General features: G+C 39.0%; 1 protein-coding gene across 1 annotated transcript; it reads left to right on the forward strand.

Annotated features, from left to right (window-relative positions):
* The first annotated feature begins 1084 nt into the window (after window positions 1-1084).
* LOC139630412 (overexpressed in colon carcinoma 1 protein) lies at window positions 1085-13421 on the forward strand. The gene is made up of 6 exons (XM_071493821.1): window positions 1085-1401; window positions 6593-6617; window positions 7979-8014; window positions 8918-8997; window positions 9883-9913; window positions 10110-13421. The coding sequence occupies exons 1-5, from the start codon at window positions 1359-1361 to the stop codon at window positions 9885-9887; spliced, it is 189 nt and encodes a 62-aa protein (XP_071349922.1). The 5' UTR covers window positions 1085-1358; the 3' UTR covers window positions 9888-9913; window positions 10110-13421.
* Window positions 13422-14015: the final 594 nt, after the last annotated feature.

Raw genomic sequence — 14015 nt, forward strand, 5'->3', positions numbered from 1 at the left:
GTTTCCCCCGTTTCTATTGTTTGTGCTAAGCTAAGCTAACAAGCTGCTGGCTGTAGCCTTAGATTTAATTGACAGATATAAGACACCCCGGCTAACTCTCTGCTATAAAGTGAATTTAAAAAAAAAAGTGAAACTATTCCTTTATGGTAGATAATACAGTCTCCAATCTCATTTATCACCTCTACTTTTGAGTGTATGAGGCATACCTGCAAACAGCAAGTTGTTCTCATGAGAGCCTGTATACGAACTGGTAGAAACCAAAATGAGCCTGTCAAGCACAAAAAATGTGAAGGACAAAGTCTGATGTCATTTTTGTTCAGGCTTTTTCAGAAACAGCATTTGTCACTGAAATTCTCATTCAAATAAAAATAAAAAAAAAACTTGACTCTCAGTGACACAGACATCTTTGTGATAGGATAACACCACTGACTGAATGTGAGATTAGTTTCACTAGTGGAGTGTGCTAATGCAATGCGTCCTGCTATCTAAACTGCACTCATATGACTGCACCAGTCCTGTCAGAGCACACAAGAAGATGTGTTGAGATTTAATGGGGGCTATAAAGCGGCGTAACCCTCGTGGTTTCATGGAAAAACTGTTCAAGGCTTTTCCAGCTTCTCACTCTCATTGATTGTCATTAGCTTAAACAAGTCAGCTGTGTGTGCATGTGTGTGTGTGTGTGTGTGTGTGTGTGTGTGTGTGTGTGTGTGTGTGTGTCCCACCCTTAGGAAAAGCATGAATAGAGGTCCTCTGTTTTTTAACACACAATGACAAGTTGAGGATTTTACAGGATGTCACACACACAGGCTGATATATTGATGCCCCACAAATGCATTTCATTTTTTCCACCTTTATATAAAAAGGAAGCTCCCTATTGGTTGAATCTCACCCCACCCTCCTCCTCCTTTCCCCTGGTTTCCCGGGCAACCATGTCAGGGTGGAGGGAAAGAGCAAATCATGTGAGGGCATAGCATCTCTCTCTCTCCCCTCTCCCTCTCTCTCTCTCTTCCTCTCTCTCTCTCTCTCTGTGTGTGTGTGTGTGTGTGTGTGCGTATAAAAGCCTCTCTCTCCATGCTTTCACTTCACTCTCAGCTTCCCATTGCATTGCAGAGAGGATAAACGCAAGTCTGAAGAGAGGGGAGGGGGACACGACCGAAGGAGATCCCTGTGAGACATTTCTTTGACCTTCCCTCTCTTCCTCCCTTCCTTTCTTTCTTTCCTTCATCTCTCTCTTCTTCATTTCTTTCTCCTCTCCAAATGTGTTTTGGGTCTCCCTCCTTTCCTCCCTCTCCTTCTTCCTCTTCTTCTTCTTGTTAAGCGTGTCTGCTCTGCTTGGACGGTGGCTGCATCGATGCAAAATGGGTTGTGGCAATTCCTCAGCCACCAGTACCTCAGGAGGGGGTGAGTGTTTCAGGCATCTGTGTATGTGTATATATATATACATATATATATATATGTGTGTGTGTGTGTGTGTGTGTGTGTGTGTGTGTGTGTGTGTGTGTGTGTGTGTGCGTGAGAGAGAGAGAGAGAGAGAGAGAGAGGGAAAGAGTGTGTGATAATGGGTGAGAGTGTGAAGGAGAGAGTTGTCACTGTATCTGCACCAAGAGGAGAAGGTGTTTTGAATTTAAATGAAGTGTGTCAGGGTTACCCTTGCATTCAGTGTATGTCCATGTGTATATGTGTATGGGTGTGTGTGTGTGTGTGTGTGTGTGTTGTGTATGGAGGCAGCGGGGGTGATCTTAGTGTCATGATTTCATTCATAAATAAATAGACAGCCTCATATCATCATGTATGTTTATGTCTCTAAATGTAAAGTTATTCATTTTTTTGTACATATTGGCTGCCAACACACTGTAGTGTGTGTCTGTGTGTGTACGTGCATGTGTATGCATGAGCCACGGATGGTGGGTCGATCATGAAAGGTCTCCCACATTCTGGTACAAGACACCAGAGTATCCTCAGGAATGTACTGCTTTGATAATGATAACGACACTGATACTGTAATTATAATGTCAGTGTCTACACTGATACAAAAGCAAGTCCTCTGTAAGTCGTGCTTGGTTTTTTACATTCATGCGTCTCTCTGCTCTTGGTGTGTTTGCGCTGGTTTCCATGGATTTTGAGGATGAAAGACAAGCAGTTTCACTGACATTCTCCCGTTTTTGTCCCCCCTCTTGACTGATGCTGGTTGTGCCTGTAAGCAGGAGGCTTTGAAATACTCCATCAATGGCCAGGTTTCATTCATAAAGCCTGGAGGACATATTTGAATGGAGGAAATACTTTATTGGATAGTAATACTAACGCTCATCCAGTTAACCTGCTAAATTGTGTCTTGTCTTCAAATAACACATCAGACAGTTGATTTAGGCTTATACAAGACCTGTTTTAAATTACACTGAGCAAACCTCAGAGCACCACAGCCAAACTGAGGTAATAATTAGATTGAAGCATCTGCAGGATTACCTCACCACCACTGCCCATTAAAACAGTATGATGTGTGTTTGCGCTTGTGTAAATGTGTGCGTGTGCTTACAGGTACCTAATCAGTGCTTACCAGGCATGTTAACAGAGCCACAGACCAGACCACCAGCCACTGGGAAACACGACTCAGTGTGGCCTTTTGCTTTAAGTTTGATCTACTTAGAGGTTACACTGTCTGCGAACAACATCTCAGTAGGTGTCCGAGTGTGTTGTGAGTGCGGCTTGTTTGTCTATGAAGGTCAACATGTGTGTTCATTTCTGCGCCTTCTTAGAGGTCAACATTCAGCACAATGTCAAGGACGTGTGGCATCCTGTCACTTTGACAAATGTGAACCAGTGGCTGCTCTCATTCGTCCATGCCAGCTGACACCAGGCCAGAATCCATAGACACCGTTTCTCACACCATTATTTTCTCTACCATTAGGATAGAAGCAACTCTTGCTCAAAGGTTACATTATTTTAACCTAAGATGTATAACTGTGTCCCCACACATGTTTATGAGCAGAATATAAACATTAAATAGATTTATTTTACACACTTTAATGTAGTGGTATGTGTTTATTATTACTATAACTTATCCTGGAGGCTGGTCTACAGTATAAACTGCTAATAAATTAAATTTGTACATTAATAAACACAAAAAAATGTAAACCATTTTAAATATTCATATGATTAATGTGTTACCTAACACTTTACATTAACCCCCCTGTGAAGCCTTTGGAAGCAGTACTTATATATATACACACACACACACACACACACACACATATATATATATATATGTGTGTGTGTGTGTGTGTGTGTGTGTGTGTGTGTGTGTGTGTGTGTATATATATATATATATGTATATATATATATACATATATATATTTATCATGTTTACCATTTGTAAGCAGACGATGAATGTTTAATAAATGGTTTATACCACACCATAATGTAGCTGTTAGCATATATCCATCCAGTCATTATCTATACCCCTTATCCATACAGGGTGGTGGCTGGTCACAGAATATCTGTGTTTATTAGTGTTTTATTAACTATAACTCTATATAACCATATATAACCATAAGTGCAAACAGATAATGAATGATAATGTAGCAAAAAAGCTCTTGTTAATAATATATTATATGTCTTTACAGAAGAAAATGTAATTTTTGTTACTGTTCTTTATAAACATGTCAGTATATGTGCTTATAACTACATCATAGTGTGTGATAAGACACTGTTTTGCAAATGCTTGCTAGGGAGGGTTAAAGTGTGCTTCAAGGCACTGTCCAAATCATGACCACAAGCAAAATCATTCAGGAAGTTTTAAAATCCAGTCATACAAGAATGTTCTAGTTCAAGCTGTGGTCTTTCCAAACTCTAATGACCGCTTCAGTGCACTCTATATCACATTGCTCATCCCTAGTCTTATGCAGCCAGATGTGCACCCTTGGATATGAATGAGCTTTTGTCAGGCTACTGAATGGCCCCTGTGTCATATCAGCAGACTCAAACATTTACTGTGAAAAAAGGCCCCCCATTCCATTTACAAGGATGAAATTCATGTATTTCTGTGTGATGTAGATTTTCCCATTTGCTGCCACTACATGTTATTCTTGTGGTGACATTTTCAAGGTACATTTCTATACTGATACAGTGAGGTATGGCAACGAAAATTAGAATTTAGGCTTTTGTTCTCCCAGTGTTTTCAATGTGAGACTGTACGTTTGAGGAGGAAGTCAGATTATCCTCCAGCTGAATCTATTAAGATCTTATTTTGATCCGAATCAAGTTCAGTGGACTGCCTGTGGTTCAGCAAAGAATGAGCTGCTGTTGGTCCATAAAAGAGGCAAATAGCACTGGGATGAAGAGAATGAGTGTCATTTGGAATCAAGACATTTTACACTGTAGCCTATGCTTTGTGTCCATTAACAACAAAAACTATTAGAGAGTGTGAAAACTAATATTGGATATATTGGACTGCAACTTTACACACTCAAACTGGCTTGAGTTAAAATGGCAATACCCCAAAAATATTACGCTGAAGTATGAATCCTGCCTTCAAAGTTTTAATGTCAGTTTTATTGTACCATGTTGTTTTGTGTATTTGCTATTTGTTCATTTTGTGTAGGCTACTTGTCCCTTTAAAAACAAACAAATAAATCAAAACAATATTAGGATTAAAATGACCTAAGAATATTGAAGTTAAATCTGCTCATTCTGAAGAATGGCACTAGTTATGATTTTAGCGATCAGGAGTCATATGTATATCCATAAAACCTTTGCAGGTGGTGTGTAACCGTAATCTGCACCAAAAAAATATCCTGCTCCCATCCTTCTGTAATGTTATGAACATGACACATTTGGACCACAAATGTAAAAAAAAAAAGTAAAGTAAAAAAGTAAATCTTCCTCCGAAGAAGACTGTTTGAGTTGTGTATCAGACAGATGGCTGGCTCAAACTGTAGCCATGCAGTGTATTTTACAGTGTTGAATCAGCTTAATCTACAAAATATTTGCGACAAATATTAAATCAAATTTACAATATATCCCTGAAATGTAGTGGAAGAAAGTAAAACATCCTACAAAATGTGTGGGACGTACAAGAACTATAAAACTGGAGTTGATCACTCAAATTAATTTGCTTATCTCCTGCCTTAAAGGCAATGGTTTGACTGTAGCCAGCAGATGGTTAGCCTAGCTTAGCATAAAGACAGCTGAGTGGTTCATCATCCCAGTAAAACCCCAGTGAGTCATTTTTACACTTTTTTTCTTTTTGCAGATTAAACAAGATAATGTGTTAATTAGTCAGCTAATTTCCATTTGGACAGAACTGTTTTTCTGTTGTTTTAGTCTTTAAGCTAAACTAAATTAATGGGCTGCTGCTGGTAGATTTATATTTAATGGACAGACATTGGTCTAACACTCTGCCAGAAAGCTAATTAGCTTATTTCCTAAATGTCTAACTTATTTCTTTAAGTCTATTCAAATGAATCTTGTGTCCAAGTCACTAAAGGGTGTGTACTACATACCAACGTTTTTTAAACTACTGGTGCTATTGTAGGGAGTTCTGGGGAAGGGGTCAGTATGGATTATATGTTGGTAAAAAGTCCTGAGCTTTTATATCTGAGACTGGGGTTTGCATCCTGATTCCTGCATGTAGTTCCTGTAGATTTAAGCGACTGAACCACTTTGGTAAAGGTTAGGAAGAGACTGTGGTTTAAGCTCAGTCAATGTTAGCTAATACAGTAAATATGTAGTGTTTCATGCTTTAAGTTACTGTTGACTTTTGAAATTCTAATTCAAGACCATGATGTTTCCCTAATTTTAAATGCTGGATATTGTAGGCAAAACTGTTGTCAGGTAACATTTTGCATATAGGTTCAGTTATGTGTTGGGACACATTGGCAGATACGTTCATTAAAAACATTTCCTCTTTATGCTCATATAAAATGTAATTCAGCTCGCATTACTTTTCTTTCAATATGTATTTGCTGGGAAAATTAGTAGGATATGAACTTAAATTCTGAGAGACATTTTGTACATTGACAAGCCTGAATACATTTTCAATGTAATATTTGCTATGTTAAATACATGAAAATTCTGAGAATACTGTATAAACCATTCAGCTTTGGTCATATTTGGTACTTGTCAAAGCTTCCCTGCCCCAACTGTCCTGATTAGGACCATGAGGGCTCCCTGGAAGTCTCCCAGGTGGTCTCATGAAGTGCTCTCCAGCGTTGCCACCTTCCCTAAATTACTGCCAGCTGACTCGAGGCTCTGCACCTTCACTTTTATCGCTCTGAGTAATTAAAGGAGTTTTACCAGTGTCACCCTCAGTTTAGCTGTTAAACTAATTGATTTATTTGATTTATTTGAATAGTGGGAAGAGAGCTGTTATATAAGGGGTGTATTGAAGTGGAATATATTATACAGTGGTGCTCACATCCCATGGCTGCTGAATGATGGCCTTGGAAAGAAACAGCTGTATGGTTGATGAATTGTAAACACACAGGGATTAATTATAAGAGAGGTAACACACACACACACACACACACACACACACACACACACACAATCACGCACACATGGATTAATTAATTCTTGTCTTTTCATCTGTTTTCAGGACCTGCAGATGCATCCAAAGATGTGTAAGTTCTTCAGTCATTTTCTAATGTTTTCCAGCCTCCAGCCTTCCTGCGTTCACACCATACAGGGCACCAACCAAAGAGCTGTATATATGTATACACACATACTGTCGTATTCACGTCTGTGTGGTGGCAAAATATTTCTCCACACCGACTGCACTGAAGTTATACACCTGTGAATATACCAATCTAAGAGCATTTTACAGTAAATCGCATAAAAAGCATGTGTAATTAAAAGTATTAAATTGCTTTTCATTAAAAGAAATAATTTGTAATAAAAACAAAAATTCAAATCAGGTACTGTATATACTGGTTACTGTATACTGTATCCATTCATTCAATGTCCATGCTCTATTATTTTGTTAGTAGCTTGTAAAACAGTGGAGCTTTTTCTAGATTTGGCTGGTCATCTGAAGATTTTGTCAGGCTTGGCCCATTTTAAACCTAAGTTTTGATTTGCGGCTTGAATTTCTTTCTTTCTTTTTTTTTTTTAACATAAGTAATTGATTTTGAAAGATATAAAACTTTGTGACTACTGCTGCATATTGACAATGGACTGTTTATACAAACTCAAGGGAGGCACAGTATATGACACAAGTTACATGAAAGCATTGCTTTAATTGGTTTTCTTTTGCTTCACGTGATATTGAACTATATAGGTCTTTTCTTCCTGACCTGCAATGCAAATCTAATTAGGAAAATAATTACATTTATGTGTGTGAGTGACCGTTCACATTTTTCTATTAAGTATCAGTCAAAGGACGGATTGTACTTTAGTTACTGCTTATCAAAGCTCAGAGAGGAGCAGCAAAAACATTTCCAGGAATCAGACAGTGTGTGTGTGTGTGTGTGTGTGTGTGTGTGAGAGAGAGAGAGAGAGTGTGTGTCTGAGAGAGAGAGAGAGAGGGAGAGTGAGAGAGAGAGAGAGAGAGAGAGAGATTACCTGTATGTGAAACCCAAGATTAAGGGAATAATACACCCCAAAAGTGAAATGCATGTCATTATTTTGCTCACACTGCTGGAGAGAGGATTAGGTGGTGCAGCTTAATGTCAGCCCTTAAAAAACAAACACCAACAAGAATCTGTGGATCTATGGAAAGTGGTTGTTCAATAGTTCAATAGTTCAATAGTCTGGTTCAAAACCTGAAATTCAGTTTGATCATCAGCTGTTGAGAACTCCCAAAAAGGAACTGGTGATATTCCCGACAGGGCGAATGAAGCTTACCTCAAATGTTTTGCAGCCATGTGACGGCACTTCCTCTGTTCAGTGTTTACTGCTTCTCACGAGTTACTTTGTTTGTGAGTGTTTTTAGTCCTCCATGCTCCTAAGAGCTGACCTGACCTGTGCTTCTTCTCTCAATCAGGACAGAAGATCCCTTGGCAGACGATGAGAAAAGAAGGTATTTTGCTAATTTCCTCCAAGTTATTGTTGACATTTTCTATTAGCTTTTTAGTTTTCTGTTGGATTTTGGATAATGAATGCAATGTGTAACTGCATTTTGTAGTATATATAATATGTTTTTCAAATGAAGACATGTCACAGTTTGAAAAGCACAGTTGTAAATAGTAATAAAAACAATAACAATGTTGATAAACTTTATTTGTATAGCACCTTTCATACAAGAAATGTAGCACAAAGTACTTAACAACAAAGAAATTACATGCACCGAGGTGCATCACATAAAAAGAGATAAAACATGCAAAAAAGTATTGATGTTAAATGAGATTGAATAATAATAAAATAAGATCAGTAAGACATCAATAATTATAACAGCATTTCAAAGAAGTGCTGAGCAGTGCATAAATGTAGAAAGTAAAAACTGTTATGGCTAAATTCCATCTCACTGGCTGTCAGCTTACTGGGACATAATATCAATGGTAGTAACACCTGTACTTTTGTACTATGACAAGTCAAAGAATCAAAAAGGCCTGTCGTCTATTTTACCCCACAAATCTCAGAGATAGAGTTATTTAAAATTATCACCACTGTTACCAATTATTCTAATAGATAATAACTGGTAATAAAGTAGTCTAATTATCTATTTCAAAACTCTTGGTTTCAAGAGGATGCGTAGTGAGTAAAATCATCAAATCAATTTACTCTTTTATCCTAATATATCTGTAACACATGATAATGTGTACACGTATCATCACATAAACCCAAATGTGATTAGAGAAAAGGTGTGACATCTTTCAAGAACCGTGGGAAAGATATTAAGAGTTAATGCATTGCCAACAAACAAAATTGTACTTAAGAGAGAACCACCACAACATAATTCATAATTCCTCTCCTCTCCTCTCAGGAACTATGGTGGTGTATATGTAGGTCTACCAGCAGACCTGACCACTGTGGCTGCTAGTCAGTCCAAGTCCACACGTAAAGGTAAAGTACCTCTAATACTGTATATCCCCGTTCTGTCAACTGAACGTCTTTGCACATGAAGGCTAAAGACGCTGTTGGTGTGGTAAACCGAAGGCTATATTGCGATGGTACCACTGACACTGATGAGCATCTTGTAGTGAAGCAGCTCAGGGCGTTGAGAGAAATAATCCCTAGTGGCAGAGCCACCACCCAGTGAAACTGCATGTCACCTGCAGCGTCTTTGGTTTTCTTTGACCTTTATTTTTACTGAATATTAATGAGAAGCGTTTCCTTTATTATTACAGTTTGAGTACTTGTATCTGTGAACACAGATATAGTACCACTGCCAATGGTAAAGTACAATAAAATAAGTTTTATTTTCCTATTGTTTTTTTTAAAAATTTAAATCATTATGTGCTTTAGAGGGTTCATGTCTTTTTTTATTAAATTTGAAGTGTTGCGTATTCACTATTCACAGTCTCATTCTTCAGTGTAATTCTTTTATGTAACTGCCTTTCTAACAGAGAAATGTCGATAGAAAATTAATATAAACCGTGACATCTTGCATGGTAATGTGACCTCCTGTGTTACAGTATTAGAATTCTCTTGCTGTTGGATTTTGCACTCCTCAAGGCTCTTTTCATGTCATGTTTGTCCGTGTGCTCAACGCGGTTACATTTAATGATGAATTGATTTATTTTATTCATTATATATATTTTTTTATCCTCTAGCACAAGTATTGACTCTTTTTTCCACCGGGGTCTCACAGTTCACATTGCTGGGAAGTGCTTTCAGTGTTTTTGAGCACAGTCTTGATACTGAGACAGATTCAAGAAGGAGAAATCTGCCAAATACTTGTTCCTATAAATATCCAGGTACTGATTCTGTTATTCCCTCCTCTTGCAGACTAGCAGCTACTGAAAGGAACACAACACAGGTACTGTAAAAAAACAACAAACAAACAAAACACACACACACACACACACACACACACACACACACACACACACACACACAAGTCATCTTGTTCAGCTCTTAACATCACCTGCTTAGTATTTCTTCTCTTTAAGTGGACAGAAGCTGCTGCAGAGACTCATTTGAAAGCAGGTGTCTTATATTCTTTGTCTCAACAGGATCCTGCATTTTCATTCACTTAGAGACACTCACATTACAAGCATAGAGCATGTAAGTGCTCTGATTCTGGCTCACCACACACTGGCTAAAGTCTCAGGCTTTGACACTCTCACTGAGGGAGGATGTGGACAGCTTGCTGGGGGTCTGAGGACGCTGCCTCGTGGAGTCATGGGAGGCACAGTGACGCAGGGATGCACAGTGGAAGTCTGTGTACGGCATCCATCATCATCACCCTTCACTTTGCAAAAAAAACACGGGCATCACAGCAGACAGGCACCCACCCTAGGACTCGCAGCTGTGGGCGGCGGCAGCGGGCATTGTGACGGCCATCTTGGCTTCTTGGTCATGGCACTGGAACACTCTCTTTCATTCTCAGGAGGAGACAGGGAACCTAGCCAACTAACTCACTAACTAACTGTCTGGGACTCACACACATTCCCAGTGGCCCTCTGCAATAATAATCACTGCTCAGTTATTTCTCTAAAACGCCATCAATGATTCATTGTGTGGTGGAGACACAGTTAGAGAGACAGGGAGAAATCCGAGTTTCACAGAGGGCAGCGAACACATCCTTGCTAATGCGTCACTGAACATCTCAGCGTTGTAGAAAAAAAAAAGAGCTTCGATTCTAATCAGGCACCTTCTGCTGCAGAAAGGTCTGAAAATGACACTGATTTTAATTAACAGGTCTAAACGCTAATAATAGCAGTGGGATAAGTCAATGATGTTTTAATAGACAGTCCTAAACCTACATGTCCTGGGTGCATCAACCAGGTTGTACCTGTTGTTGTCACTTAACTTGTGCCCCAGACTGATTATGTAACATCAGGATATGACTCATGATACTTTGAATCTCTCTCTGTCTCTCTGTCTGTGTCTCTCTCATGCTCTCTCTGCGGCATGTTGTTTTTTTCCCCTCAAGAGCTCTGCTTCTGGGTTATTCACACAGCTCTTATAATCTTTCTCAAGATTTACAGAAGCAGAATTGTCACACAGTTTGTTCATATCCTTAAATTAAATTTAAAAAAATGTGCAAAGGAAACATGGTAAGAAAATATACAGAGATGGTGGATTTGGTTTCCCCCTCCCTCTTCATGCTAGTTTACTTTCACACTTATACTTTATTGTATTGCTTTGTAATACCAGCACTGATTTTATGACAAGGCTATTTTATACATTATGTGTCAAACGTAATTGTGAATGTTGTTTTACCTATGTGTAATCTGTTTATGATGAGGCTGGTTTTGTTCTGTATTTTTCTTATTGTCAACAAATCCCATGAGAAGTTGGATTTGTGTTATCAAATTAGTGTTATCAAAGCTGCTACTTTAGAGGTCAAAGTAACTCAACAATGTGCTACACCATCTCTCGGCATAACTTTGTTACCCTGCCTGAGGCACTCAATCCCCATTTGTTCTTACTACATGTGACAAATATAAAGTTTAGTTTTTTAAAAATGGATCACTAAATTCCTGAAAGTGCTGGGTTCTGTAGTTTTTAGCCAACATTGCTCAAAAAGGAGTAAAAAGTGTGTTCAGTGGGGACTTTTTCCAGCTGTGGATTAAGACATAGTTGATGCCTTACAGACTATTTACACACAGCAGCAGGAAGGCGTATGTAGTCCTTATGATAAACTACAGTACCCAGGTTCATCATAATGAAGGAGCACGTCAGCCAAATGTGGCTCAGCAATGTGTTTTTTGACAACAGTGGACGTCTACATACATCTTAGGGGAATGAGATATATCATCCTTTTGATACACAGACAACACTTGTTTGATGGAATAATTCATTGTTGGTTTTTAATGTTTAATGTGATTTGTGGACAATATAAAGAGGATATCACCAGCCTCATCAAAGAAAAAAAATCACAGACGCCACAGTGTCCCCAGAAAAAAAGAAGGAAAAAAAAAACAAACACTACAGCTGGGCAGGCATTAGGGGCCAAGGTCATTTGTCAGCCAGGCTCTTGACAGTTCTCTCCTCTAATGAATGTATAACATCGTCCATTCACTAGGACTCTAGACGAGGGCGGAAATAGGCCAACTTTAAACACTTGAGATTCAAGAGATGCTCTTTCCGCGCTACACAAAATGCTTTATACATCTGACTGACCAGTCGCATAAAACAAGGGATGTATTTCACCGCGCCTGAATACAAGCTCATTGTTTACTGTTTATGCCTGTTTTCTTGGGGGTGCAGTTCAGCCCCCTCTGGCTGCTGTGCTATCAGTCACACTGATACCAAGGGATTTCATGAAGTGTCTTTTAATTGCAAACCATTTGTCAGCTCATATTGTTGCAGCGTTTGCACTGTTCACCTGTGGTAGAGGTAGAATATACTGCAGAAACAAAGAGCAGCTTTATGTGTTGTGTAGTTTGTGTACAGTGTGCCAACAGCACCACAGCAGCAGATCTGATCAGAACCCCACTTGAGACATTATATTTTTACTCTCCTTTTTCCTTGATGTCTACATTTCCTCCCTGCTGCTGCTTCAGTTCTCCTGCATCAGTCTCCACCAGAGGCCTTTGGCTTTTATAGCGTGTCGTGCCGTCTGTCTCTCCCTCTTTTATCAGCCCCTCTTTTGCCCTTTATGGTCGGTCCTCCTGTATATGATGAATGCCATTGCCTTTGCCCTCTTCAATTAGTCGAACAGGGACAAGGGGGCAGAATGTGGATGAATAACACAGTCTGAAGTGGAGTCCTCTACATTTAAATGCAGCTGCGGCACACTGAGGGATATCTGTAAAGCTGTGCAGCATAGCATGTTGTTTGAATGTAGTTAGGATGGAGATGTACTTGAGATGTAAGCCACGAGGAATGTTTTTAAATTTTGAGCAAATGCAATTAGAAGATTAAACCACTCTCATGTATGTACGGTAAATAAGAGGCTATAGCCAGCAGCTGGTTAGGTTAGCATAGCATGGAGACTGGAGACAGAGGCAAACAGCTAACCTGACTCTGACTCCGAAAAGATACAAAAAAAATCCACATAACACATCTAAAAATCACTAATTAACACATTATACAACACTCTGGTTGCCTAGCAACTCGCTGTTTGCACTTCATTTTTTACACGTTTAACAAAATGGACACAGCATGTTAATTAGTGTGCTTTAGATGTTTCAGCAGGCAGACTTTTTACTCTTGGACTCACCTTCGCTTGCTGTCTTCATGCTAAGCCATGCTAACTGACTGCTGATTGTAGCTTTATATTCAAATAAGCGCATTTTTCTAAACTACTCCTTTAATGTTTGGAAATTTATGATTCAGGTTTTGTGGCTCATTGATGTTTAAAGGTACAAAAACCACTTGTTTGTGTCCGTGCAGGTGTGAATTGTTTGAATTATTCACAGGCCCATTAAGACGCTGAAGAAGACCTGGAGTGGTCATTAAAACCTGCCGGTGTCTCTTTATTCTGTTGACTGCTGTATGTTGTGATTAAAGAGGTAATGACTGAGGTGATTGAGTTGTTAAGCGATACTTCACATTGAAAATCACATTTTACAGGTTTTTTTCTCTCTCATCATGTGTTCTGTCACACAGACTCCTGAATTCTCACTTCCCTGCCCATCACACTTCCTAAACACTGAGTCCAACCACCTAATTCATCAATGATGCTGACACGAGGAGGAAAAATAAAACTGCCTCTGTGCAACTCATCCATGAACATCTGATTCAATTATTTATGATTAAAGACTTTTATATTGTCTGTGCACCGCTGTGGTTATTGATTGTGGTCTTTGTTGAAATGTATCTGCCTCTTGTAATCAATAAGCCTGAAACTTGAGGGATTACATGTGTTCATAGTGAGCATTATAGACAGACTGCCTGACAAAAATCAAGTGAGGACTGCTGAGGGGAACATTTGTCGTTATTGAACTGAGGGCCTTTGTGCAGGCCTC

The sequence above is a fragment of the Trachinotus anak genome, unplaced genomic scaffold, assembly GCF_046630095.1.
Source record: "Trachinotus anak isolate AG129_WGS33_773 ecotype Australia unplaced genomic scaffold, CSIRO_AGI_Tana_v1 ptg000002l, whole genome shotgun sequence".
Taxonomy (NCBI): domain Eukaryota; kingdom Metazoa; phylum Chordata; class Actinopteri; order Carangiformes; family Carangidae; genus Trachinotus; species Trachinotus anak.

What these genes read in the sequence shown, in the direction of transcription:
- LOC139630412 (XM_071493821.1), top strand. Translation starts at nt 1,359, where the DNA reads ATGGGTTGTGGCAATTCCTCAGCCACCAGTACCTCAGGAGGGG. An exon ending in CACCAGTACCTCAGGAGGGG is followed by an intron (nt 1,402 to 6,592) that starts GTGAGTGTTTCA and finishes ATCTGTTTTCAG; the next exon opens with GACCTGCAGATGCATCCAAA. An exon ending in GCAGACGATGAGAAAAGAAG is followed by an intron (nt 8,015 to 8,917) that starts GTATTTTGCTAA and finishes CTCTCCTCTCAG; the next exon opens with GAACTATGGTGGTGTATATG.